The 26269-nt window shown below is 55.3% G+C and overlaps 2 protein-coding genes across 7 annotated transcripts in view; both read right to left on the reverse strand.

The window, feature by feature from the left end:
- Positions 1 to 671: 671 nt before the first annotated feature.
- On the reverse strand, positions 672 to 8385 carry TAMALIN (trafficking regulator and scaffold protein tamalin). Its single transcript, XM_057702378.1, has 8 exons — positions 8062 to 8385; positions 5902 to 5951; positions 4240 to 4294; positions 4032 to 4134; positions 2796 to 2889; positions 2635 to 2701; positions 2357 to 2423; positions 672 to 1901 (listed from the first exon to the last, which is right to left on the reverse strand). The coding sequence occupies exons 1-8, from the start codon at positions 8311 to 8313 to the stop codon at positions 1405 to 1407; spliced, it is 1185 nt and encodes a 394-aa protein (XP_057558361.1). The 5' UTR covers positions 8314 to 8385; the 3' UTR covers positions 672 to 1404.
- Positions 8386 to 19178: 10793 nt separating this feature from the next.
- ACVR1B (activin A receptor type 1B) overlaps positions 19179 to 26269 on the reverse strand; it is a 30480-nt gene continuing 23389 nt past the window's right edge. For 5 of the 6 annotated variants that reach the window (XM_057701718.1, XM_057701714.1, XM_057701715.1 and 2 more), the window contains 4 exons: positions 25131 to 25287; positions 23680 to 23804; positions 20962 to 21092; positions 19242 to 19527 (listed from right to left, as the gene is read on the reverse strand). In XM_057701718.1, the coding sequence (XP_057557701.1) occupies positions 19402 to 19527; positions 20962 to 21092; positions 23680 to 23804; positions 25131 to 25287 (539 nt within the window). In that variant the 3' untranslated portion in view covers positions 19242 to 19401. Of the gene's footprint in view, positions 19528 to 20961; positions 21093 to 23679; positions 23805 to 25130; positions 25288 to 26269 lie in introns of all 6 variants that reach the window. The other variant, XM_057701712.1, reaches the window with a different exon arrangement.

Consider the following 26269-nt stretch of genomic DNA (forward strand, 5'->3'; position numbering starts at 1 on the left):
TTTAGACCAGATGGGAGGGCCTTGGGGAGGCCAAGCTGAGTACCAAAGGAGCCAGCTATGGACAGAGCACATGCAGAGGCCTTGAGGGCAGGGCATCTGAAGTGTACCATGGGTGAGGTGGCCAGAGCAGGGAGCGAGAGGGGAGGCAAAGAAACGAGGCAGACAGGGGGGTCAGATATCCCTGTATAGGAGTTAGAATCTTACTCAAGGAGTGACGGGAAGCCTTTGAGGTGTTCTGAAACAATGGGTGACCAGTGATGGAGCCTGTCACAGGTTGGGTGGGTGATGGCTGAGGTCTTCTATGCAGGAGACCCCAGACCCCTGGGAGAGAGGGTGCCAAAGCAGTTGTTTCCACAAGGATAGTTAAGGACTTTAAAGGAGCCTTGACCCCACCTGTTGTGGTATTTGGGGAGGGAGGGTCAAGATGCATGAAACAAGAGGCCCAAGTTCTGAATGCGAGGGTGTGGGGCCCCGGGTTCAGGCCCATACATGTAAGTTAAAATCCTCCAGTCTGTTTCCTTGGCTGCAGGCTCTAAGCAAACAAGATGTAAAATTTAGTGTGTGTGTGTGTGTGTGTGTGTGTGTGCTTGCACACACTGGGGGGTGGGGTGGTAGAGTCAGAGCTTGCCTGAGCCCAATCCTCCCCCTCAGGCAGTCACCACACTGACACAGATGCAAAAAACCGTCAATTTTATACAGTTTGTGGTTCAGAAGCAACAATATGCAAAACGGTGGAACAGTATGTACTGCCCCACCCCACCTGGACACGCCCACTCCTGTCCCCCAAGGGGCAGAGGACCCAGGACCCCTGCCCGGCAGGACCCCACTTAGTTACAGGCCCCTGGGAGGGGCCAAGCCCTTAGGGGTCAAGGCTGGGAGGGAGAGGGACCAGCACCTTGGGCCCCCTCAGGAACCCACTGGTTAACTGGAACTATGTGTGTGTGTGTGTGTGGAGGGTGGGGGAACGACCGGGCGCAGGCCATTTCTCCCCAAGGCCAAGGGTGGGGAGCAAGTAAAGCTGAGGAGAGGGCTTCGCGGGACAGGGTCCCCCCACCCGGAGGAGGGGTTTTCCTGGACACCCCACAAGGCACTACTGACCCAGATGTAGGATGGCACGCCCTATCTTTGGCCCCCGAACCTCTCCCAACCCCGAGCTCGGCTCGTTCTCCCATGCCCACCTCCCACTGTGGTTTTGGGGAGCAAAGGGGCCCGGGGCTCGGGCTTCACCACTCTGCAGATTGTCGACAAGCCAGGAACCAGGCAGGCCAGCTGGGGCTGGCAAGGACCCTCTCCCGCTGCTCTGGGCTCCTGGGGTCCCCCCGGCCGGGAGCCCGCCCCCGCCCCCTCTGTGCACTGGCTGGAAAGAATAAATAAATAAATACCTTCCCCCGCCCGCCGCCGCCCCTACAGCTGGCTCTCCTCCTCCTCCAGGGAGCGGTTGAGTCCGGGGATGAACTTGAGCAGCCGCCGGCGGAAGCTGCGGTACTTGGTTTTGCGCAGGCCGGGGCCGCACAGGGCCTGCTCGCGGGCCTCAGTCCAGAGCGCGCCCGGCGCGCCCCCGCCGCCGCCGCCGCCGGGCCCCGCGCAGCGCACGCTGGCGCTGCGGCTCAGCACCGCCCGCGGCCCCGCGGCCGAAGCGTCGGCGGGGCCCAGGCCGGGCGCGCGCGAGGGCGGCGGCGGCGGCGGCGGCGGCGCGGGCGGGTCGGCGCCCCCGAAGAAGCACGTGTGGTAGACGGCGTCGTCCGCGTCGCCCCCGGCCCGCCGCGCGCCCCCGCGGGAGCCCCCGGGGGCGGCCAGCAGAGGCCCGAAGGGCAGCGAGCCCGGGAGCAGGCCCGCGCCGTACAGGCTGGAGCGCACCGACTCCAGCGTGTCGTAGATGCTCGGGTCCTTCACCACGAGGCCTGGCGGGGCGCAAGACACGGGGGAGGGCCGTCAGAGGGCACGGGTAGGAGACTTCAGCTCCTTCCTGTTGACCACCTGCGTGGCTCTTGGGCAGCTCACAACCTTGAACCCCACTTCTCTTGTCTGTAAAACGGGGATTATACACTCGGGTCCTGTGAGGATCACGTATGACACAAGAGGCACGGAAGGCATGTGAGACAAGCCCTTGGAGCCTTGGTGTTCCCATCTGTAAAATGGAGATGGTACTATCTAGTACTTCTCTTCAGGGGACTATCGTGAAAAGAAACTCGAAACGCGTCTGCATCACCCCGGGGCCGCATAGTACCCAAAGTAGTAGCTCAGCAAACCTTGCTTCACTTTGGAGGGGGAGGTAACCCACTGGTTCTGAAGGGGAGGCAGGGATGGAGGTATCAGTAGGGGCGCAGGTGGCCCTTCACACCCCTATTCTACTCACCGTGCACCAGCCGCTGCTCCTGCACCATCAGGGACCTGTACTCTCCCCACTTCTCATACAGGGTTTGCTGTAAGAGACACCCCCGCCTCACTGTCAGGAGCTAGTAAGAAACTAGCAGGAGGTGGGTACAGACTGAGGGATCAGGGAGTACACAGAAGAAACCTTAAGGTTAAAAGGAGATTCAGGCAGATAAACAACCCCTAAAAAGAGTGGGGCCTGCAGGGGCCGGGGCTTGGGAAGAGGAGGGTGGCGGCTGGATGTTATCTGGGCTGCTTTACCTTCAGGTACTGCAGACGAGCCTCCAGTTCCGCCTTCCGAATTGATGTCCCGTAGAGAGTTTCCAATCTGAGGAGGTTGAGGAATCAAAGGCTGAGTGCACCCACGAGGTGGGGAAACACTGAGGGAGGCTGAGCTCAGGGACCCCGGCACCTGGACATACCTGAGAACGTTGCCGGATGCCTTAATGATGTCAACAATCTCCCGATGCCGGATGCCTTCCACATTCAGGCCGTTGACACTGGCGATGGTGTCCCCTGCCAGGCAGAGAGGGGATCACCATCTGCGTCACGGGGCATGTGGAGGAATTCTAGCCCCCTACCTTCGCCAGAGGGGGCAGGGGCAATAAAACGCCACAGAATTCTCCTGGACTCCCTCCCCCTACTCACTGTTCTGGGGAGATCTTGTCTAGGCCTGGCACCCCAGCGTGGAGGCCAAGGCCCCCAGACACCCACATCCTCACCTCAATCTCAGGAAGTTCTGTCCCCCAAAGGCTGAGCCCCCCCAGCAAGCCTAGGCTGCCCCCAGAGCTGTCATGAGAGCCAGCCAAGACGAGAAGGGGGCAAGGTGAGTAGCACCAAGCTGGGAACTAACGCTGGCCCCAGGCATAAGAGGCCTCAGCTTCTGATACCCTGGGCCGCCGCGGAGTTCCCTGACCTAAGGCAGAGTGAGCTACCATCTCCGAGGGCCCACTTCCCATCTGGAAAAGGGGGTGTGGACCCCTGCGGTGGCTACCATGGGGATTAGGAGGGAGCGTGGATGTGAAACAACGAAGTTGCAATATACCACTTAGCTACCAGGGGCTGCTGGCAAATGAGCAAGGAGGTAAGGGCTTAGGGAAGAAAATGGTGATAGGATTGTGGGGGGAGTCAGTTTGTGCAGTCTCAGGCTGCCCCTTCCTGGAACTTAGAACTCTAGATTTGGCCAATCCGAAGGGTATCCTACTGGCGGCCCCATTTCCTTGTTAGAGGAAGTATCACAGGTATCCCAGTATTGGGCCAGGCTGGGAACAAGATAGGCCCTGGTCCCCAGTGTCAAGCAGATCTAATGGAGTTGTTCTTCTCCAACACCTGCCCATGCTGGACCGCCAGCTCGCCAGGCCGAGGGAGAACAGCAGCAGCAACATCTGTCATTTACCGGGCCCTGGCTCTGTGCCCAGGGAATACCCTCACCACACTGATGTGAGGACATGTTATTGCCCCCAATTTGCAGATGGGACTGCTCAAGATCACACAGTAAATGGCAGATTTGCCTGGGTCCAATCCATTCTTCTTTCTGGCCCTCTCAAAATAGGAGGAGGAAGGGGAACTGATTTCAGAAGAGATTTCTTACCCCCATGCTTGAGAGTAAAGTCACACCCCCCCTTCCCACAGCCCTGTGTCCTGGGCTCATGCCCCACCTGGTGTGAGCCCAGCCAGCTGGGCAGGGCTGGACTCATGAACCCGGCAGACAAAGGTCACCATCTCCACACGCTGCTCCTCCCGGTGGTGAAGGCCATAAGTCTGTAATAAACAAGGGGACCCTCAGCCCAGGGGTGGGGCAGGATCCATCCATCCTTCTGACCCGCCTACCAACCCCTCCCTCCCTCTGCATCCAGCTTCTCCCACCTGGATCTCAAAGCCGAAGGTCTGGTTCTCCTCCTTCTCCAAAGTCAGCACTTTCCTGCAAGAGACACAGGGGCCATCTCATCAAAACTGCCAGGATTAACAGGGGCTTGGTGGTCCCCTAGCACGACCCCCCACTGATGCTGGAGTCTTCTCGGGAACATCCAGGCAGGGCTCACTGTGTCCAGTGACAAGTCACACTCATCACAGGTTGTTGGAGTGCCCTTCCCCACGTGCAGCTGAAATCAGCTTCATTGAGCCACACAGAATCAATCCAGCCTCTGGTGGGGGAGGCACTGGAATGGCTGACCCCCCCAGAGCCCGTGGACCAGCTAAGTTTTTCAGCCACACTCCCAGCTTTCTAGGGAGCCCCAGAATACTACTTACTGACTAGCTGAGGCCCCAAATTCGGCCCCAGCCTGGAGCATCCTCGGCTCCAGGGCCTTGGGGAGAGGGCTGGCCCCACCCCCAGAGGCCAGTCACGAGGCTCAGCCCAGACCACAGCTGCTCCTCCCAGCTGCGGTGGGGCCAGCCCACCAGATGTGAGGGCTAGGGGGAGGGGAGCCTCGAGGCCGCCCCTTCCCGCACTGAAGGCCTGCCCACTGGACACAATGGTCTGGAGTGGCTCCAGATCCTCGCCTGCTGGGGGAGCCCAGAGCTTCCTCTGCCCACCCCCACCCCCTTCCTTCCCGCCCAGTCAGAGGCAGAGCTAAAGCAGCCTCCAAAGGCCCCTTCAAGCCTCACGGCCTCAGAAAGGCCCTGGAGACCCAGGCCTCTCGGTGCCCAGCCTGACCCACACAGCCCCCAAGTGCTGAGCAGCAACTCCTAACCCCAGCCTGAGCCCCTCCCTAGTTTGAACACAGGCCTTTCCCCCTCGGTGTGTACTGGGGCGGGGAGCAGGCTGACTTCTGTGTCTACTCCAGCGCTCTCTGGTTTTCCAGAAGCGTTGGCAAACTTTTTCTGCGAAGGGTCAGACGGTAAATACTTTAGCCTTTCTTTTCGAGGCCTAAATTATTTGATGGCCTCTGTCCTATACTGTTCTTTGTTTTTACTTTTACAACCCTTTAGAAATATAAAAACAACTCTTAGCTCAAGGCCAATCTGGCCGGCAGGCCATAGTCGGCTGACCCACTTTGGAAGAAGTCAGGCCCAAATCAGGATGGAACACGGGCCGAGTGGGGCCTGAGTCAGCACCTACTTCTGCCCTCACCTCAGGCTCTTCCTAAGAGGCCAACACAGGATGGGACCAGCAGAGGACTGAGATTTTGGATGCAGGGGCAGACAGAGTCAAGCAGCTAGACATAGCTAGGCCAAGGTTTGAGCCCACGGGGTTTGCTGGGCTGGGAGGGCTCTGGGGAGCCCCAAAGACTTCTCCTGCCTCCCCCTTCCCAGATTCAGATCTCTCCAGGGAGGGGTAACTGGCAGGGACTGGGGGTGGGTTGAAGAGCACCTGATGACTCAAAAGTCCCTACCTCCTTCCTCTGCCACCCCCTTCACACAGCCCACACCCCCACCTGCCCCTCATTCTTAGTGAGGGCGCTGCACCTTTTGAAAGGGTGGGAGAATGCCTGCCCCTGGCTGGGCTGACCTGCTGTGTCGTGCTGCCCCCATCCCAGCACCTCACCCTTTGGGACTCGGGCAGGGGCTGGGGTGATGGTGACTCACCGCTGCTGCTCAGGACTCTGGCTGAGATTCTTCCAGCGAAATCCTGAGCCCTGGGTGGGAAGGAGAGTCAGGAAGGAGCAGGTGAGAGGGAGCTGTCCTGGAACAGATGCTGACAGCCCTCCTTTGAGGGTTCCTCACCTGGGCTCCGGCCCTAGACCCAGCACCTCACTGCCTGTTGCCTCTTCGTCAGGCCCCAGCTCCACACCTGCTCTGGTGCTGGGGTAACTACCTGCAGAGTGCCACCATCAGCATCATTCCACAGCTTTCTGCCTAAGCTTTACCCCCACAACTGGGACTGTAGGGACACAACAGTCTCCTGGGTCCCAGATGCATGAACCTCTACGCCCTGTGCTGGTTCCCAGCCTGGAGGATGGGAGGTTTCACTACTCTAGATAGAACAGTCCCACCCCCAGGGTGCATGTCTGCCGTGGCTCAGGCCCCCTAGACCCCACAAGCTGAAGCAGGGGCTCTTCCCAGATGTTATTCAGGGAAGGGCAGGGGGGCCCTGGGCTTGCCTATCAAGACACTCCCGAGACCCCAAGGCCAGACAGGGCTCTTGTAATTTCTCAGCCACGGAGAGTGGCTCTGGGGAGCTGTGGTCAGAGGTCCAGGTCTGGAGGGCTAGAATCTCAGCCTGGAAAGGCAGGGGACAGAGGGCCCAAGCCTCCTCCCTCAAAATACAGACTGTTTTAGGGACCAACTATGGATTCCAGCGGCAGGTGGCCAGCTGTGCCCAGCTTCACCTGGGTCTCGCAACATTGCCACATATTTTGTTGCTTTCTGGGACCAAAAAACAAAACAAAACAAAACAAAACAAAAAACTTAGATCTCAAGTCTTGCTATATTCAAGGAGAGAGATTGAGAATTTTGGGGGGTTTTTTTGGTATGGGGATGACAGAGCTGAGGGTCCCTACCTCCTTTGGGTCCTTGAGAAACTAAAGCAGTGTCTCTGCCTCTGTAAATTATTGATCCTTGGAAGAAGCCCAGTCCCAGACCAGCCCTTGTCCCCTGTGCCCCAAACAGCCCAGGGCCTTCCTGGTCGGTGCCCTAGTTAACCCCCCGGGGCAGGTTGCCCCAAGGCCAGGAAGAGAAGGAAGCCCTCCTTCTCCAGAACCAAAGATTGGCCTCAAGGGTGGCGACAGTTCCCAAATGGGCCAGGGAGGAAGGACTGGGCAGCATAGAGAGACCCCTTTGTCTTTCCACCCGATTTTCATAAAATGCAAATCCTCAACAAGCCGTTCATTGTGTTGGGGGGGGGGAGCCAGGGGCCAGGGGAAGAGGAGGGGGGCTGAGCCGGGAAAGGCCACCAGGCCCCCCTCCTTAACCTGGGTCTTGAGTTCCCCTTTCTGAGCGCTAGGGTCCCCCTCAGGCCAGAGGAAGAGCCGGGCGGCGGGGGAGACTCAGAGGGCGGGCGCGGCCCGCATCCTTCCTGCCCCGCGGGCGCCCTGCGACCCCTCCCACCGCGTCCGGTCGCGGCTGACGTCCAGGCAGCGGTGGCCTCGCGCCCCGCACCTCAGACGCAGGGCAAGGCGGCAGGCCCCGAGCCCAGGAATCTGGGCGTCCCCTCGGAAGGCTGAGCTCTCGGAGTCGGCGACGCCGCGCGTACTTCCCGGGCGAGAAGGCACGCGGCGCGTCCGCCGCGCGCCTCCCCACCCAGGGCCGGCGGACCCTCAACTAGACCCGGCGGCCGGCGGGACCTCAGCCCCAGGCCTCCCTGCTCCCACGGGAGGAGCCCGGGCGAGGCGTCCCGGGGACCTCGAGACGCCTGGACGCGGGGAGGCGGGGCTGGGGGCTTGCTGCAGGCCAGACGCGGCCAGGGGCAGGGGACCTGGGGAGGCGGCAGGACGGAGAGCCGCGAGACGGGGCGGCGGCGCGCGGGGAGCGGAGAGCCGCCCAGGTCGGGGGCGGCGTGGGGCCGGGGCCGCGGGTGGGGGCGCTTGCGCCTTCTGGGCAAAGGGTCCAGGGGACCCAGAAGGAGCTGAACGTGTCCCTGGAGGTCAGCGGGCTGGGGAGGACTCGGGGACCCCCCGAGAATGGTGCGGGGTCGGCAGGCGCGGATGGGGGCTGCGGCGCGTGGCGCGGGGTCCTGAGGAAGGGCCCCTGGAGGGTCCCGAGGGCCGAGGTGGGCGGGGGCCGCGGGAGTTGGGGCGGGGGACGCACCTTTCGGCGGGGCAGGGTGCCCCCGGACACGGCGAGCGCGCGATACAGTTCTGCCGGGTGATAGTCCTCCAGCGCCGCGTACAGCTCGTCCCCGGGGGTCCCAGGGCTGGAGGCTGCAGCAGGGGGGCCCGAGGCCGGGGTTGGGGTCGGAGCGGCGGGAGAGGCTTCCGAGTCGGGAGCCCGGGCGGCGGGGTCTGGGGTGGCCGCCGCCTCCTCCTTCTGCTGCAGCTTCCTGAGTCGGCGGAGGGTCATGGCTCCGGCGCCCGGCGCCCCTCGGAGGCGGCGTTCGCTCGGCGCGGCGGGGCAGGCGGCGGCTCCGGGATGCCAGCCGGGAGGGTGGTGTGTCGCCTCCCTTTATAGGCTCGGGGAGCGGGGCGGGCTGGGGGTGCGGGCGGGGAGCGGCCTCACGGGGCCTCGCCCCCCAGCACGGCCGGCTCCGCCCCCCGGGGGGCTGCTGTCCCGGAGCCCCGCCCACAGCTCCGGAGGCCTGCGCAGGCTGGGGAAACTCTTCGGGGCCGGAGCGCTCAATAGGGGAAAAAGCTAGCCGCGGAGGGGAGGGGGGTGCAGGGAATCCCGGGGCAGAGCACAGGTCTCCGTGATACCTGGGGTGGGGGGTGGGGGCCTGTGAAGAGGCTTGTGCGCGAGATTTGAAAATTTAGGGATGGATGTCTTTGGAGATTCAAGGAGTCTGGCGGTGGAGCGACAGTGAGGAGTCCTTAGGAGAGGGTTTGGAGGCCCAGAGTAAGATTGTAGGAGACCCAGGGGGCTGCAGGAGACTTTAAACGAGGAGAGGGAGGCAGGGGGAAGGGTGAGGTTCCTGATGGGAGGGAAGAGATGGCCCTGAACTGACTGTGCAGAAAGCCTCTGGGGAGTGAAAGGGTCCAGGACTTCCCCTTTACACAGCTGTCCCCGAAGAGTTGAAAGAGGCTGCCTCTCCCTCCCATGTCAAGGGGAATGGGAGGGGGGAAACCCAGAAAGCAGTAGACTTAATTCTGGCCTGTCCCCTCAGAGGATCAGGAGTGGTCCCTCCTGGATAAACCTTTCCTCATCTCCTGATGTTGGCGCTCAGGTATCCTTTTCCCAGCAGACAGATGGGGTTGACTCATGGCAGGGATGTGACTGCACTGAGTGGGTGCTCAGGGTTGGGGGATGGTCCTCAGCCATTCTCTGAACTTTCTTCGTGGGGACCATCCCCCCCTACCGCCACTCCCGCCCTCATTGTGTTGCCTGTGGCTACCAGGCCATGGGAGAGGTGGGAATGGCCCAGCTGAAGTCTCTGTCATCAGTGGTACCCGAATAAGAAGTGAGAAGAGGAAGTGGAAGGTCAGGTCTGGCGTCTGAAGAGTGGCCAGCCACCACAGAGCGTCAGCATCACAAGCTGGGGGGCTCCACATCCCAACTCCTGCCCCTGGACAGAAACCAGGAATGCACTGTCCTCCTCCAGTGTTCCCAAATCTGCGTTATGCCTTTATAGCTGGTATTTATTGAGCACTTACCATGTGCTGTGCACACTGTTCTGTGTATTCTTTTACATCCGTGAATGAACACATTTGGTCTTCATAACAACCCTATGAAGTAGATACCATTATCATCCCTTACAGAGGAGGCATCTGAGGCCCAGAGAGGGTAAGTAATTTGCTTTAGATCACTCAGCGGCAGAGCTGATTCAAACCTGGGCAGCCTTGCTGCGGAGGCTGCAATCTAACCACTATGTGATGCTGTCTTCTGCTGTTCTCCATTCACCCTATGTGGAAGCTCTGTTCCAGGCCAGGTTACAGAGGCTCTTGGTTAGGTAGAGAGTGTGTTAGTTGCATGGCATGCAGAGGACAGCGGGGCTAGTGGCCCATCAACCTGGGGAGGGCAGGAAAAGCTTTCCGTCTCCTGTCTTTCTCAGTCCACAGGTCTGTCTCCGTCTCCTTGCTCCCCAGGTTCCTTGACTCGGTCTGTCTCGTCCCCACCCCCAGGCCCCTAGGGCCCCAGCCCCTACGGGAGGTGTGGGTGGGAGGGGGCGCTGCCGCCCCACCCCGCCGTGATTACACAAGTCCAGATGGCAGGATGCTTGTCGGCTGGGGGGCAGGGGGGTGGACTGGGGACTGTCAGGAGCCAAGTGCTAGCTCCCTTAGTGCCTTCTTCTCCCTCCTCCCACCTTCCCCCTTGGCACCACCAAGTGGCCATCAGCTGAGGGGCCGAGGGGGCGTTGGTGGGGAAACACGGGACTCTATTGTGAAGCATTAGCACAGATGGACCCCTGGACCGTCTGCTGCCTGCTCCTGACAGACGGCATCTGCGGTGGGGGTGGGGGTGGGGAGGCGAGCAAAGGCAGCAGAGGCAATGGTTTCTGTTCTCCTCCCTCTGTGCTTATGCCTGAAGGGACCCTCCAAAGGGCATCCTGTAAGCTCTTCCGTACCACCACGCCACCTATCCCAGAGGGTTACCTAAGGGACGCTTCCTTGCCTGAAACCTGGAGGAGCAGATACCACGGGCGTCACAGCACCTGTGTCTGCCAGCCCTGTTGAGACATTCCTCCTTCAGACTGACGTGGAGACAGAGACTTCCTGTCAGTATCCAGGCCAGTCTGCCTCCTCGCCTCCAAGTGAGAGAACAGCAGCAGAGAAGTGACGCCCACTCAAGCTCCCGCCTGCTGCCAGGCAGGGCGCCCTGGAGAACCCCAGAGTAAAAGTGGGCCCAGGAGAAGTGATTTCTGTCCTGTTCGTGGCATGATTTCCTCAAGTCCTAGAACTTCAGAGCCGAAAAGAGCCTTGTAGTCTGGAAAGGACACCAAGTGGTCCAAGCCCTCATTCAGCGGAGGAGGGGAATTGAAGCCAACCAGGGAGGGAAAGACGAGGGCAGAGCAGGCACTGGAGCCCACTAGAGCCCAGCTCTTCTGACTCTGGAGACTATTCAACTCAGCTGCTGGTCGCTCCCCCGATAGCTTAGAGATCCGTGCCTGCTTCCTCCTCCCAATCCGCCCAGTTTCTCCAGGGAGGTGATGGGGAGCCCAGGAGGCCACACTGTGAGGTGGTGGTGCCCTCTGGTGGCGGTGAGTCTCTCGGAAAATCTTCGCGTCAGACCCGGAAGGGCTGTTTGGGTGCTGCTAGACCCCCACCTAGAATCCCAGCTGGGTTTCAGGACCACCCCCAGAGCTGCTCGCCCGCCTGAGAGGGTCTGTGTTCAGCTGAGACACCAAGCTGCACTTTGGTCACCGAGTTCTGGAGTTTCACCCCTGTTAGGAAGTTGTGTTTTCGATCTAAGCCGGTGCTGCTCTGCTGCAGGTGACACTGCTCAGGGACAGGGCAGACAGCTGGTGGACTTCCTCTGTGCAGGAACTTGCACCCGCCAGACAGTACACCAGGCCCCTAAAGCTTTGCCTTTTCCAACCCTCCACGACTTCCTCCCGAGGCTGAGTCTCTGGTCTAGCATCTGCTCTCCTCATCCCATCTTCTGCAGCTCCTTAAGGCTGGTGGGGGCGGGGAGGGGGGAACATGCTGCACGCCTCCTGCAGCCTCATATTAGGACACCTCCCGCTCTGTTCTTCTCCCCCCGGAAACCTTCCTGCAAAAGCCCCACCGCTCTGGCTCCACAGACATCTGCACTCAATCTGTACCTTATTCCTGAGCAAGTCCCAGGCTTTCAGAATGAACTCTCCAGGCTTCGCTTCCTCCGGCTCCAGCCACCCTAGCTCCTAGCTCTCAGGATAGGCAGGGCTTGCCCTGTAGTGGGGGCACAGACAGCGGGGGCTCAGGTAACGGACAAGGCCTAGGTGAGACCCCTTCGCTTTGAGACAAGCCCTTGCTCAGATACTTAACAGTCAACCGTCCCCTGAGTCCTGTCCTCGCCCACCTGCTCAAGCTCCAGGCTCCCATCAGGAGGTCGGGGCACTCGGGGCAAGAGCTCCAGAAGCCCAGGCCCCTCTGGCATCCGAGTCAATGTCAAGGCTCTCTCATAGTCATTTCGTCCAAGGACTGGGGGCTGACCCATCCACTGGGGCTCCTCTCTGGGTATTGCCACTGCTTCTGAGTGGGAGGTGGGAGGGCGGGGGCCTGGGACTGAGCTGGCTGTCTGGGTAGGAATGAAGGGCTGGGCCTCAGTTGTAGGATGCAGAGGGAGGCCTGGGCAGCTGGTGGGCAGCTGACCAGGCAGGGAGTGGTTGTTTTCCTTAATGACTCCTATTGCCCAACTGTTTCCATGGGCTAGTGTCTGTGTGTGGCACTGGGACCCAGGGGAGCCCAGCAGTGGGGGCGGGGAGGTGGACCCATCTCAGCCCAAAGAGCTCATTCTGAGGGGTCTGGGAGCAGGACCAAGCGGATACAGCAGTTTGGCAGTTTATTTGTGTTGGATAGGGTGGCTTCTGAGTCTAGTTCCAGTCAGAGGCCAGGGACCATCTTGCTTCCTAGGTGGGATGGCAAGGTATCTCAGGCTTGAACAGGTTAGACTGGCAGAAGGGAGAAAGGGTCAGCTCTCTCGTTTTCCGTACAGTATCCACATACCACGTCTAGGACCGAGGGCATGTATTATTTTACTCTGCGTCATTTCAGATAGGTACAGATAGCTAGGACAGAAAATGACAGCTTTTAGGGCCCCAGACTCCCCAGATCTCCTCCTTCTTGGCAAGCACAGCTGCTCTGGTGGTCCATCCCTGGTTCCTTCTCCCCGGGGACAGCATTGTACACCAGGCTGAGATTCTCCCCTGGACTCCAAACTGAAGTCGGCTCCTCCTCACTGTCCACATCTGACCACGCCCCTGACCTCTGCACTGCCCACTGTCTCTCCCTGTCCTCCAGCTTTTCCTGCTCTACCACCTTGGCAGTTACCTTTTCAAGTCAGCACTGTGTTCTTCCCTCAACGCAAATAAGATCACATCACTCCCCTGCTCAAAACGCATCAATCCCTACATCAGCAATGACAAAGAGGTGTTCATTCATGGGACAGCTCCACAGAAGCATGCTGTCGAGAAGAATTCAGGTCGAGACTCAAGAGGAAAGATTATGGAGATTAGCAGTCTGAGGTAATTGTCACCGGAAGTGATGGTATTGGTAGCCCTCAGGATACAGTCTTGATGGCTTAGCACAGGATGGCTCTAAAAGATTTCCTTTGCGTACCCCAGCTCCCTTGCTCTAGCCATACGGAACACCTGTGGTTCTCGAATGGCGACACACTCTTTTTGATCAAATCTCACCCCTCCCCAGTCAGCAGGCCCGTGCCTACCCCTAAATAGATGTCACCGCTCTTGACCCCATCTTCCTGTCTGTCCTGTGTTTCCAGAGCATTGCCAGTCTACCCCATCATGGCACTTACCTTACTCCCTTGGACCTATTGGACCTATGGACCTGTTAGGTAGTCCATTCCACCAGGCAGGAAGCCCCTGGAGGGCTGGCTTTCCCTAGGCACCTCACCTGTGCTTCCATGACACAGTACGTCTGGCTCCGTAATGGGACCTGCTAAAACCTGCCCTCCTGTTCTCTGTACAAATCCTCTCCATCTCAAAGGGCAGGGGCCACAGATTGTGCACTCTTGTATTCTGCCTACTGCTTTATACACTAAAGCTGCTGAACACGTGCTTATTATTTAATAAGAATCTAGTTAGAGCCCAGTCCATCCTATTGTTCCTTAAAACCTTCCTGTCCCATTATCCCCCATCCTTGGCCTCCAAGGAGCACTCCCAGGTGGATCCAGAGCTATGTGCCATATTCCTTAAATCCCATCCTTTCTGGCCATGGGATGCCCAGCACTTCAGGGTATGTGCCAGGGGTTTGATCAAAGACTAGTGTGGATGTTACCATGAAGGTATGTTTATATGTGATTAACATTTAAATCAGCAGACGTGGAGTAAAGCAGCTTACCCTCCACAGTGTGGATGGGCTTCATCTAATCAGTTGAAGGGCTTAAAAGACTGAGGTCCCCTGAGAAAGAAGTAATTTTGCCTCCAGACTCAAGACTGCAACATCCATTCTTCCCTGGGTCTCTAGCCTGTCAGCCTGCCCTGTGGATTTCAGACTTGCCAGCCCCACGACTGTGTGAGTCAATTCCTTTAAATTACCTATCATCTATCATCTATCTATCATCTATCTCTCTATCATCTATCTCTCATCTATCTACCCCTCGCATTAGTTTCATTTCTCTTGTGAACCCTAACAAACCATTCCCGTCTTGATCCAAAGCTTTCCCTCCCTTTCCCCCACCTTCATTATGCATTCCTCCTATGTTCTGGCATGACTCTTGAACTCTACTTCTCTACCCCTCATTGTGTTTCGGTTGTACTCAGCAAGCACGTTCTCCAGACTGTAGATCAGAAAACATGGCCGGGGCCGGGGGGAGACAGAAATTTAAAATGTGTGAGACAAAACCCCCAGTGATACACCATTCAAATGAGTTCAGGCCTCATGTGTCGTGGGCCTTCGAAAGGTGAAATGTTGTCAGTAACCTTCAAGGGCACATGAAGAGGGCCCAGGATGTTGCCCTTCTGATTTTCAAAACAGAAAGGTTGAACCTGCAATCCATAGCCTAGTGAATTTTAGGTATCTGCTCGGCAAGATGCTTGATTACTGACTGGCTTTTGAACTGGGGTGAGATCCACTACAAGCCACTTCACCTTTCCTTCTGATAGACAGATCAAAGAGATGCAGCAGCCACAAGAATACCTGGCCACTTCAGCAAGGTACTTGGGCTTCTGCTGTTATCTTTGTCCATAAAAGAATTATGGCCGGGGTGCAAGGACAATTTAATTAGCAGCTAATCTGGGTTACTGGGATATATGCCAAACGCAAAGGCAACTTCTAGAGGTAGGTTGCTTGATTTTCTCCAGCCCAGCAATCTCAGGTGGGAGGACAATGGGTGACAATCAGAATTTTAAAATATTGACAGGCTGGAGCAATGGGCAGGTTCTATGGTAAAATTTAACAGGGTAAACATATAAGGCATGTAAGGTCTTACACTGAAGTTCAAAATACCAACTTCTCACATACAGGACAGAAGAAGGGGGCTGGATTTACTCAACCCAAGACATCAGATACAGTCCTGGGATGTGACCTGAAGGTGTCAAGCAGAGTGTGGGATTCTCGTTCTAGTCTGTGCTGCCAGTCAATGCCTAGGTGGGCTGTCATGTGCCCCCCATGGCCCCAGGCTTGAGCCAGGTTCCCAGGGAAGCACATGCCACCATGGAGGCAGGATGTGCAGAGGTTGAAGGGCTGCAGTCTCTGGTCAGACATCCTGGACCCAAGGTCTTTCCCACCCTTGTGAGCTACGTGGGCAATTTATTTGTCTTCTCTAACCCTCAGTCTCCTAACCCAATCTCATACATTGTTTTGAGGATGAAAGCAGTTCATGTATGTAAAGCCAATTTTGGCACACTGTGTAGCACAGTAAGTTGTTGTTGTTTTTTTCCTGGCCGTGCCACACAGCATCTAGAACCTGTTACCCAACTGGGGATCGAACCCACGCCCCCTGCAGTGAAAACAGTCTTAACCACTGGACCACCAGCGAAGTCCCACACGGTAACTTTTTAATAAGTATTTGCTAATATTAACTGAAGAAACTCTAAGCTTTGCCAGATTCATAGTAGCATAACAGCTGCCTTCAAGTATTTTAAGGGACCTTATATGGAAGAGAGGATAAGTGCTCTGAACCATCTTGGAGAGAAGTCACAGGGCGGTTTCCCAGTTCTATGTAAGGAAGAGCTGTTCACTGAGCAGATGGCCTGCAGGTGGAGGCTGTGGCCCTGAATGTTACAGCACGGGACCCACACCACTCGGCATGGATGCTGTGGGGGAGTCCAATGCCTGATGGGTGCCGGACCTCTGGAGTCCCATCTCAACTTGAGAGTCTATGATTCTAGGATGTGCTCTCGAGTTCCTCAGCCTAGAGATATAAAGACATTCACAGCCACCCACACACTGAAAATCCCAGAGTAACCATTGCAAGACTCCCATCTCAAAGTTGCCTAACCATCCCCACATTCACATTTATACTCCAAGTCAGGAGAGGGGAAGCTAAAACTAAGGACGACCCAGGCTGTCTTCGAGACTAGGTGGTTTGCAACTTACCAGGACCAAGATCCTCTTTTATATAAAGAGAAAAATGCTACAAGATAAAGACAAACACAAAGCCCCAGAAAAGGTGCTGAGTTTGTCCTCCGCTCCCTCTCACACGCCAGGCCTTCCCTCCAAGAAGCAAAGAGGAGCAGCCTCAGGAAGACCGCGGATGTCGGATGTTCTGATGGGGTCCTCTTCTGACATGACCTGCCGCAGCTGGTGTTAACGTCATACCCCAGCAAGTGGTGGGGAGAGACGCGACCTGAGAGCACCTGCCCAACTCCCCTGACGAGGGCTGGGCGGCCAGTCCACGGATGTAAAACACACGCACCAGAAAAGCTCTGTGAATAAAACTTTAATAATGTACAGCAGAAATTGGACAGGCTCATTCTTATATTAAAACAAAAGATTTCCTATATTACAACTTATTTACATTTGCATACTGAAGAGGTAAAGTGTCTAAGTGGCTATTTTACAGTCCATTCTAATAAAATGTACAAAAACAAACAGAAGTACCGAGAATGCCGTTCGGGGGCCTTGATGGCGACGTAAGAACGGGCTTGGACTTGGTCTGCGAATCCAGAACCCAGAGGTGCAGGTAGCCCTATGGACCAGGGTTAGCCTCAGGGGGCCAAAACCACGGCTTCAGTTTCTCCCCAGCTCTCTAACTTGTAACTCTTGGGTTAAGGGTGGCGGCGGTGGGGCTGGAAGCTTCCCCCCGAAACTGCTCAGTCTTCCCTGGAGGTGGAGGAGGAGGAGGAGGAGTGTGTGGTGAGGACAGCAGGGCCACCGGGGGAGTGGGCTAGTGGCTTGGGAGTCCCTGGGTCAGGAGTGTTGGCAGATCCGAGAAGCTGGTTGGGGTGGGGCGAGAGGAGCCTGAGTTCTGTCATCTCCTATAACCCGCCAAGTTCTGCTGCCGGGCGGACAGCTGGGGCGTCAGCAGGTGTGGAGAAAGAAAGTCCCCCTAATGACACAATTGGTATTTGAGGGAAATTAGTCAGTAGCCAGTAAAGCGGCCCAAAGGGTTAGGGGACGATCTCTAACGCAAGGAAAGAAGCGATACACCAGGAAAATAAATAGGAAGGCCAGGGCACTGGGGAGACCGATGGCAGTGGCGGGAGGGCTCTCCCCCTCCTCCACACGCTTTGGCAGAGAATCGCTGGGCTGGAGGCAGGGGTGCTCTGAGCTTGCACACATACTGCGCCTCCCCTGGGGGCAGGAAGGGGGCTCCGGGTGAATGCAGTGATCGGGGGTCTCACTGCCCACCTCCGGTCTCTTTGGTGAGGGACAGGGGGGCATCCTCACTCCTTAGCGGTCTTATATAAGAGCAATCACTTCAGGCTCAAAAGGCTCAGAAACAACTACAAAACTCCTGGTCTCAAAACAGGCACCCACTAACTTGAATCAGTCCCGTCGTCAGTGCTCCAAGAGCAGGACCCACGCCTGTCTGTTCACAGCCGCATTTCCCAGTGCCCGGCACCCAGCAGGCCCCGCATGAATTGTCTGCAGAGTGAATGCCTGGAGGAGAAGGTGCAACCTGCTGGACAACACACAAAAGCCTAGGGCCTCACTGCAAAGCCCACCTGTGGAACTGGGAGGGGAGGCAAAATGCAAGTGAGACCAACCCCCAGGGCAGACGAAGTCTTGCTGCTGAGTGGGGGGAGTAGGCTCAGGTATAAGGACAGACATTTCCAGTGTGATCGAGCTGTGAGCGTTTGACTGAAGCATTTTTTTGTGGTTGTTTTTATAAGGATTTCCTTAAAAACAAATAGATTGAGAGGTAATCATCACATAGAGATGGTTTTCCTTTTATAAAAACTTAAAACAATATTTAAAAAAAGCTAAAATCCAGACCCTCCCAATAAAATTAAAAAAAAAAAAAAAGAAAGAAAAGAAAGAAAAGAAAACCAAACCACTCCAGTTAAGTTATGGCTTCAAAGTTATTATATACCTAAGATATGCTGACCAAACCACCACCCACAACCGTGCTTCTAGACATCGTTAAATACTACACTCAGGTTAAATAACAGGTTCAGCTCGGGCTGTTCCCTTTAGTAAAGCCCCTGAGGTGGATGCAAGTCTCACATCTTCCCTCCACCGTGATCAGATAATCCAGTAAGAGACCCATGCAGATGCCTCCCTCCCGCCCCAGGCTCCCTCCCCACTCCTCGTCCCCACCTTCCCTTCCCCACCCTAAACCCACCACCACCAAAAATATACACTGCTGTTTCCAGAATCTGGGATATGAAAGACAGATGTGACATTCCAATCTGAGTCCCAAGATCTGGGCTTCAAATTCCTCAGCTCCTCCTCTCTGCGGCTGAGGCCAACGCCCTCTGGCTGCCTCGTTTCCCGTGGTGGCCGCTGACCACAGCACCGCAGACTTCCACCAAGGCTCCTTCCCTGCCCATCCCACCCCCCCCCCACATCTGGACCCAAAAGCCTCGTCTGCCAGGGACAACTGGGCCAGCTTTGGTTCCACAGTCTGAAATGGAGAAGGAGGGCCAGGTGACACGGCAGGCTGGGGGAGAGATGACCACCGTGGCGTGGGGGGGGGGGGGGGGTTCTGGAAGGGGGGTGGGGAGGCCCCCGCGGGGCACCAGGGAAACTAGACGCTGCTCACTACTGAACAGAGGCACCAGCACGCAGACACGGCATGACGACCACACCCCTGACCTGCACATGCACAGAAAGCTCAAGCAGGTAAGTGCGCACCTACAGACACACACATACACACACACGTGTAAGGGCGTGGCACAGACCAGGCACAACAGGGGACGCACCTCGGCACATGCACACGTGGCTGGACAGACGGGCGCCGGCCGTCCCTCCAGGTGTCCCCACGGCCGAGGGGAGCGTGAGGCCTGGAGCTGCCGGGAGGGGCCGCCCTCCTGGCTCCCCGGCCGCCTCGTGGCGCTGGGGCTGGTTCCGGGGGACAGCCCTCGGTGCTGCCCAGCACGGGCCACGCTCCCTCCTCCCCGGCCCTCCCAGGCCGCCTGCCACCGCGCCAGGCTCCGCGCCAGGTGCACCGGGCTTTGTGGGACTTCCCACCACAGCCGGTCCGGGTTGTGGCACTGAGTTCTCCACACCATTCGCTCTCAAAGGCTCCGTGCCACTAGGAGGTAAATATAAAAGGTGTCTGTGTCTCAAACCCAACGTGGGAGTGAGCGGGTCTCCCGGGCTCTGTCCCTCTTGCGGGCCAGGCTCCTGGCCACAGAGGGCTGGGCAGAAACGAGAGGTAGGCCTCCATCGGACGCTCAGCACGGCAGCTCGGCTGTAGGTCCCGCTGCCCAGCGGCGTGTGGGAGGGGCAGCTAGATCTTCACGTCCTCCTGCACGCTGAGCTGGGACAGCGTCTTCTTGATGCGCAGCGCGGTCAGGCGGGCCGCGCCGTTGGCGTACCAGCACTCCCGCATCATCTTCCCCATCACCCGCAGCGCCTGCACGGAGACCCGGCGTCACTGAGCCTGCCCCTGCCCCACTGAAGCCGCATCTCCCCCACCCGCCCTCCTTCTGACCGCAGGGAAATGCCTGCAAGCTCCCCTCCCGCCCTGGGCTCTCCCTTCCTTAAGGGACAGCCTGGGGAAGGGGACCTTCTCTGCAAGCGCCGCCAGCCACTCCCCCGCGTCTGAGTGATCTTGAGAGAAATACCTGCAACAGCCTGGGATCTGAAAATCATTTCTGGAAGGTTTGAGTATCCACGTTTATGATTGTTTTTTTTAAAGTAGCATATGAACCTGGCACAGCAGGGACATCCCCCAGCTGTGACCCCACGTTCATATGCAGAGACTGAGTGGAGGAGGAGGAGGAGGAGGAGGCAGTAGCCCCTGAAATGCAGTCTTGCCAGAGGCAGAAGCTCACGGCCAGGGCCTGGATGACACGGGCGGCCACCGCAGGCGGCCAAGGGCTGGGTCTGGAAGGTCACCCGTGGAGGGCTACAGGTGGAGTCTCCTGACTGCTGCCTCAGGCCAGTGTTTTCCAGACTCCTTTCAGCAGTGGGCCCAGTTTTCCCAAGCAGAGTCCCAGCACACACACAGCCCTGCCTGAAGAGGGAGTGGGCCAGGGGCAGCTAACGACCAGCTCTTTCTGCTTCCCTCACCCTCTGAAGTAAGTAAACCCTGAGGGTTCCAAGGAGCATTTTGGAAAATGCTGCTCTGTTATGCAAAGAGGAGGCCTTACTAAAATATGCGCTAAGTCATTCTGTTCTTCAATGCAGACCTGCCCTCTAGTGGTTACACGCCTTAAAGCAGAGCCACGAGTGAAAAGGAGGCCCAAGAGCACTAGCTAAGCAAACTGTGTGCCCCCAGACTCTACGACCCCACAACTCCATGTGTATTAGGAGTCTAGATCACACATTTGTCCTCATTTCTATTATTTCCATCGAATGTCATCCTCTCCCCACTTCATCTGCCATTGCTCCCAAATCCAAATTCTCTACACCCTCCTTGCTTCCTAGTTTTTAGAACGGCCGCTTCCCTCACAGACACATCTTCTCACTGGGTCCCACCCCCTTATCCTCCTACACCCTTCGTGGATGCCTCTTCTTAACTCCTCCACGAAGCTCAGCTCACCCTGTGGCTCCAGGGCCATTTTTCTAGTTGGAGAGGTCTAACGGCTCCCACTCAGTCTTTGTTTTGTCTCTTATCTATGTCCTGGAACCAAGCCTTTTCTTCTTCTAGGCTGTCAGTTTCAAAGGGGACCGTACCGTGCCCCGGACGAGGGCTTAGTATTTAATATATTAGCATGTAATACTATATAATAACTGACACGCCGAAGGGGTAGCCCTGGGTTGGCCCCACTGTCGGGAAACCCTTTTCTAAGAGAGAGAAATCAAGCGGATAGAAAAGCCACAGGAAGAGAGGGGAGCTTCCTACCTCATAACTCTGCCACCAGTTGGGGATGTTGGGGCGGAGCTTCTGGTCGCATACGACCTTCCTCATCTCCTCAATGGAAGGGTCAGAGGGGACCAGGTCATAATACGGCAGCTGATATTCTTCATGGACTCCTGGGAGAAAAGAAAACACCCACCAGAGTTATCAACAGCAGGAAGAGATGACTCAAAAGCCAGTGACAACACCCACATCATGATGTGCAAATACGGCTTCCCGCTAAGAAGAACCAGGGCTCCCTGCAGAGGCTGGTCAGTGCTAGGTATGGGACAAGAGATACACAAGATTAGCCAGGAATATCTTTTTCATAACAAAAAGCAAGGAAACTATCAAAGACTATTGAGGTCATGTCAAAAGGTACCAACTTGAAAAGCTCCCAACTGGCCAAAGATGAGAACATTTAAGCAACAGTAAGACCTATGACTTCAATGGGAACAAATATTTTAAATCACCAGTTCATGACACTAAAAACAAATAAACCAAAACCTCAGTGGCCTTTGTAGGATGATAGGGGATAAACTCATTATTTTGAAAAATGGTAAATAAATGGAAACAATCAAGTATTTTTCCTGCCTTTCCTATTCAAATTAAACATCTTGGTAACCAAACAGACAATAAGAGGAAGTTTCTCTTTAAAGAAAAAAATCTAGCTAATACATGAAGTTTGACAGATTCAGAATACTGGCATTTTTCAACCCCTAATAAATCTGGATTTGGACAATGATCAATGATGGCTAACATCACAAAAAGAGAGAAAATCAGCATTATATGTCTTTTAACAGAAGGATTTGGGGGGGGAAATGATTCTAGCCTTTAAATGTAACTCTCATAGGAAATTCACAGAAACAGTAGAACGTGTGAACTCCATAAGAGGCAATCGGGAAAATCTAGACAGAAAACCTTACACGACAAAGGATCTAGATTCTCCAATTTTAAAAACTGCGGAAGAAAAATAATGGAGGGCTAACCTGCAGATTATGAGACTTAAGAGGTGTACCTATCAGCTGCAGTGGATGGACAATATTTAAACCCTGATTTAACAAGCTGTCTTTCAAAAAAATTAGGAGACAATTGGGGAAATCTCAACATTGGCTAATGTTATACGGTATTAAGAATTACTGTCCATTTTTTTTAACGTGTGATAATAGTACTATATTTTTGAAGTCCTTATTTTCTAGAGCTACAAACTGAAATATTTCCCATAATAAGAAGTTAACTTAGGGACTTCCCTGGTGGCGCAGTGGTTAAGAATCTGCCTGCCAATGTAGGGAACACGGGTTCGATCCCTGGTCTGGGAAGATCCCACATGCCGCGGAGCAACTAAGCCCATGCGCCACAACTACTGAGGCTGCGCTCTAGAGCCCACGCACCACAACAAGAGAAGTCACCGCAATGAGAAGCCTGCGCACCATGACGAAGAGCAGCCCCCGCTCGCTGTAACTAGAGAAAGCCTCACGCACCAATGAAGACCCAACACAGCCAAAAACTAAACTTAAAAAAAAAAAGTTAATTAAAAAAATCCAATGTCACTTTCTTATGCCTTTTTCCAGAAAAAATTCTGCTGTCCTGAGCTGATGGGACAGATTTTTAAATAGAGTCTGACGTGGTAATTACCTAAGGAATGGTTAGCTTAAACTCTGGCCTCGGTCTGCCAGAGTCTGAATTCTAGTTTACTAGCGGTATGACCTTCGACAAATTACCTAATCTGTGACTCATTTTCTTCATTCGCAAAATGGTGACAATAACTGTACCCATACAGACCTGTGTGACCAGATCTATCTTCATCTGTTTCAGGTGTATATCGTGACCAAAATTTAAGATGTACAATACCTGGGTGCCTCCTGCATAACTTGGATCTTACCAAATATATCACAGGTGGAAAAAGGCAGTAAAATACAGAAAAGGGCTCTGCTGGAACACTCACCAGTTCTTTTTAATTAATTTAATTTAATTTTAATTCACTTCTACTGACCTGCAATGTCTTACATCACAGATAAATAGCTGAGGGCAGGGTTCTAGCGGTTCTTGAACTTGATCACGTGGCAGAATACTTGGAAGTCACTGTAAAATTCTGCTGTACTAAGGTGATGATAAAAAATGTTTTCTGCTAAATCTGATACTACCTTTCACTGAGTTCTGATGTGATTGAACAAGTGCAAATGCCAAAGACTTAAGAAAAAATTACATAAGAAAAAACTCATTGTGAGAAAATTCTATGCATTAGTAAGCTTTCTCCCACAAATTGAGAAATCACTATTATTTTATCAATGAAACCCCATATTCCCCAAGAACGTGGCCTGAGAGCCACTGGGTTAGAATACCCTGCCTCGTGTGTAAAGGAGACCCCTGCATTAGTCCCGTGCCATTCCTGGCCAGGGCTTTCCCAACCTCGAGAGACCAATAAAGACAATGTATTATCAAAAAAAAAAAGAAAGAAAAGAAAAGCCCAAATGAGCCTCCAGAACGGTCACTACAACATAAAACACTATTCAACAAGCTGGTCAAAAGAGTAAACACACTCTTAGCACTGCTGCTCCCAGGTCCCCTCCCTCCTCTTGGATAAGAACCCTAAGTGTGACAGGCTCTGGCACCAGGCATCCCACAGGTTGTGAAAAGAAGGGAGGCAGTAGAACACTAGGCCCTCAGCCGGTCCGGCACTCTGGACTGGGAGGGAGGAGCAAGAGAAGGCAGGAAGAAAGGTACCTCCAGAGTTGCATCTTCGTGCAATCTCCCAGTACACGAGCCCAAGGGCATAGATATCAGCGCACTTAAAGGAGTCGAAGTGCTTCATATTGATGGTTTCATCAAGTACTTCAGGTGCCATGTATCTGCAATAGCAAAGGAAACGTGATCACGCGTAGAAAACCGTGACTTCTCTCTTGACTCCACGCACTGATTCAAGGGCCCCCTGCATGTGGGATGGTATCACCCCAAGGAAGCTCCTTGGGGAGGAGGAAGTGATGGATTCTTGTTATTGCAAACTCCTATGCCTTGGATTCGAATCTAAATACCTCAGCATAGGTTTGGTGATACCAGCCTACTCTTACTTCTACCTCTATTTCTTAACCGTCGAGATTTACTTTAAGCGTGTTTTGATTTCTTGGCAGAGGTACGTGTACTGTGGGTCACAGAGCAGGAATAGTACATTATATCTGGTTGCTCCTGGGGGCTTGGGCTTCATTCAACGTAGCCAATAATGGGTTGAGCTTAAATTTCAGTCTGAACTTCTTTTGTTATCTTCCCTGTGCAGATAAGTGAAAATTAATTCCAGGTAGTCATCAGAGTCCCCCTCAGTGAGCTCATGAGCTCTACTTGAGCCACTCCCCACTCCCCATAGATGGCAAATCAGCTCACCTCAGGCCTCATACTTCGGGGCCTGGGTGGCTGCAAGCACTCCGGTCAAAAGGAAGGGGAAAAAAGAAGCAGCACAGTTTAGTGAAATTCACTGAGACTCAGCACAGAGACAGCCCTCCGCTTCCATCCTATGAAACGCTGCATTTCCAACTTAAGTCAGTCTGGAATCACAATCAATCTGTTTCTTATTTCTTTTCTTTTCTTTTTTCAGCAGTGCTGTGCGGCTTGTGGAATCTTAGTTCCCCGACCAGGGATCAAACGCAGGCCCTCGGCAGTGAATGCTCAGAGTCCTAACCATGGGAGTTCCCTGTTCTTTCTTTCCTACTTCACTTCGCTGTGAAACGGGAAGGAGGCCCGTAGTGCTTGAGGGGGCCCCTCATCTCCCCCTGGGCTACCTCTGCTCGACCTGGCAAACCTACGCTCCACACCCTACGGAGAACATGCTCCCTGCCTCCTCAGGGGTCCTGCACAGGCCACCCCTTCAGACTGCAACATCTTCCCTCTCCCCCAGCCAAGCCTGGCGCCCGTCCCCCTTCCAAATCTTGCCCCAGGTTCTCTTTCTCCACGGCCTCGCCCGCCCGATGCGCCAGCACCTATGGGTATACGCGTCTACGGAGCCGTGCTGCTGGCACTTTTATTTGCTCCATGCAACCTGTGTGGCTTCCCATCGTGGGGAGGAGGTGTTGCATTCAACTGCCGGCTGTCTGAGAGCACGGACGACACCTCCTTCTCCCATGCAGATGGGCAAGGGCTGCTCAGCACAAGTGCTGGGCAGGCGCAAAGGCCCAGGGCCTTCCTACCGTTTGGTTCCCACTCTCTGGTTAGGGGCAATGTCAATGGTGTCCGTGACCGCATCGTGACGGACAGCCAGGCCCAGGTCTGCGATGGCGCACATGCCATTTTTCTTCACCAGGATGTTCTTTGACTTTAAGTCTCGATGAGCAATTCCAGGCTTCCCTGGCAGAGATAAAAAGCAGGGATCTTTAAAGGCAGTACAAGCGTTAAGAGCACAGTCTCTGCAGCCGGACATGTGGGCTCGAGTCCTCGCTTTGCCCCCCACTAGCCCAGCAGTAACCCTGGAAACGCAACTTAACTGTCTACACACTGGCCTCCTCATCCACAGAACGAGACTGAACACCAGCACTGACTTCACGCAACGTTGTGAAGATTAAATGTATTGTATTAACGGAGGTAAGTCAAGAGCTCAGAAGGGCACGCGGATGAGCTAATGTTACCACATTAACACCGCTCCTGCCCGCCTTCCCTGAACTAATAAACTCCCGTACAGAACTGCTGAGGACTTCAGAGAGGAGCTGCTGCGCTGGCTAGGTTCTCAGGACCAAACAGGGGAGGGAAGGACTGCTACTTTCCCTGGAGAGCCTCGACACAGGGTCAAACGTTCACGGCTGGTTTTCTGTCACGGCCACCAAGAGCTGCCGCCTTGTCGACCAGGCACCAGGGAGCGACGTGCCACCTGCCAAGACCCAGGAGCTCCCAAAGAGTGGGTGTCAGTCAACAAGAGGGACGCCCAAGGTCGTGTTCCTCCAGGAAGACCCCCTAGATTAGTAGAGCCCAGGGTCTAACCCATCAAGCTGACCCGACGATGCGCATGTGCGGTCACTAAGCTGAGGCTCGGCGCAGCAGTTCATTCGATTTTCTCAGTCCCCTCCTTTACCCGTGAATCGTTGGTGTCTCAGGTGACCACTCAGTTAACACCAGCTCCCCAGCCAACAACCACGCCAGGCCATCGGGGACAAACCAACATTTCCGTCAGGAGTCCCCCAAGGAGCGCTGAAGGCAGAAGCACCTCTTGTTCTCACTCAAGTGAAGCTTGAACTCCTCTCCCTTAGACCAGACCCCAGTCCCCAAGGCCCAGCTCCAGCTTCCTCAGTGAAAAGGAGTTCTGGGAGCTGGGGGGACGGGACGGGCACTGAGCAGG

This window comes from Hippopotamus amphibius, chromosome 12, assembly GCF_030028045.1.
Source record: "Hippopotamus amphibius kiboko isolate mHipAmp2 chromosome 12, mHipAmp2.hap2, whole genome shotgun sequence".
Classification (NCBI taxonomy): domain Eukaryota; kingdom Metazoa; phylum Chordata; class Mammalia; order Artiodactyla; family Hippopotamidae; genus Hippopotamus; species Hippopotamus amphibius.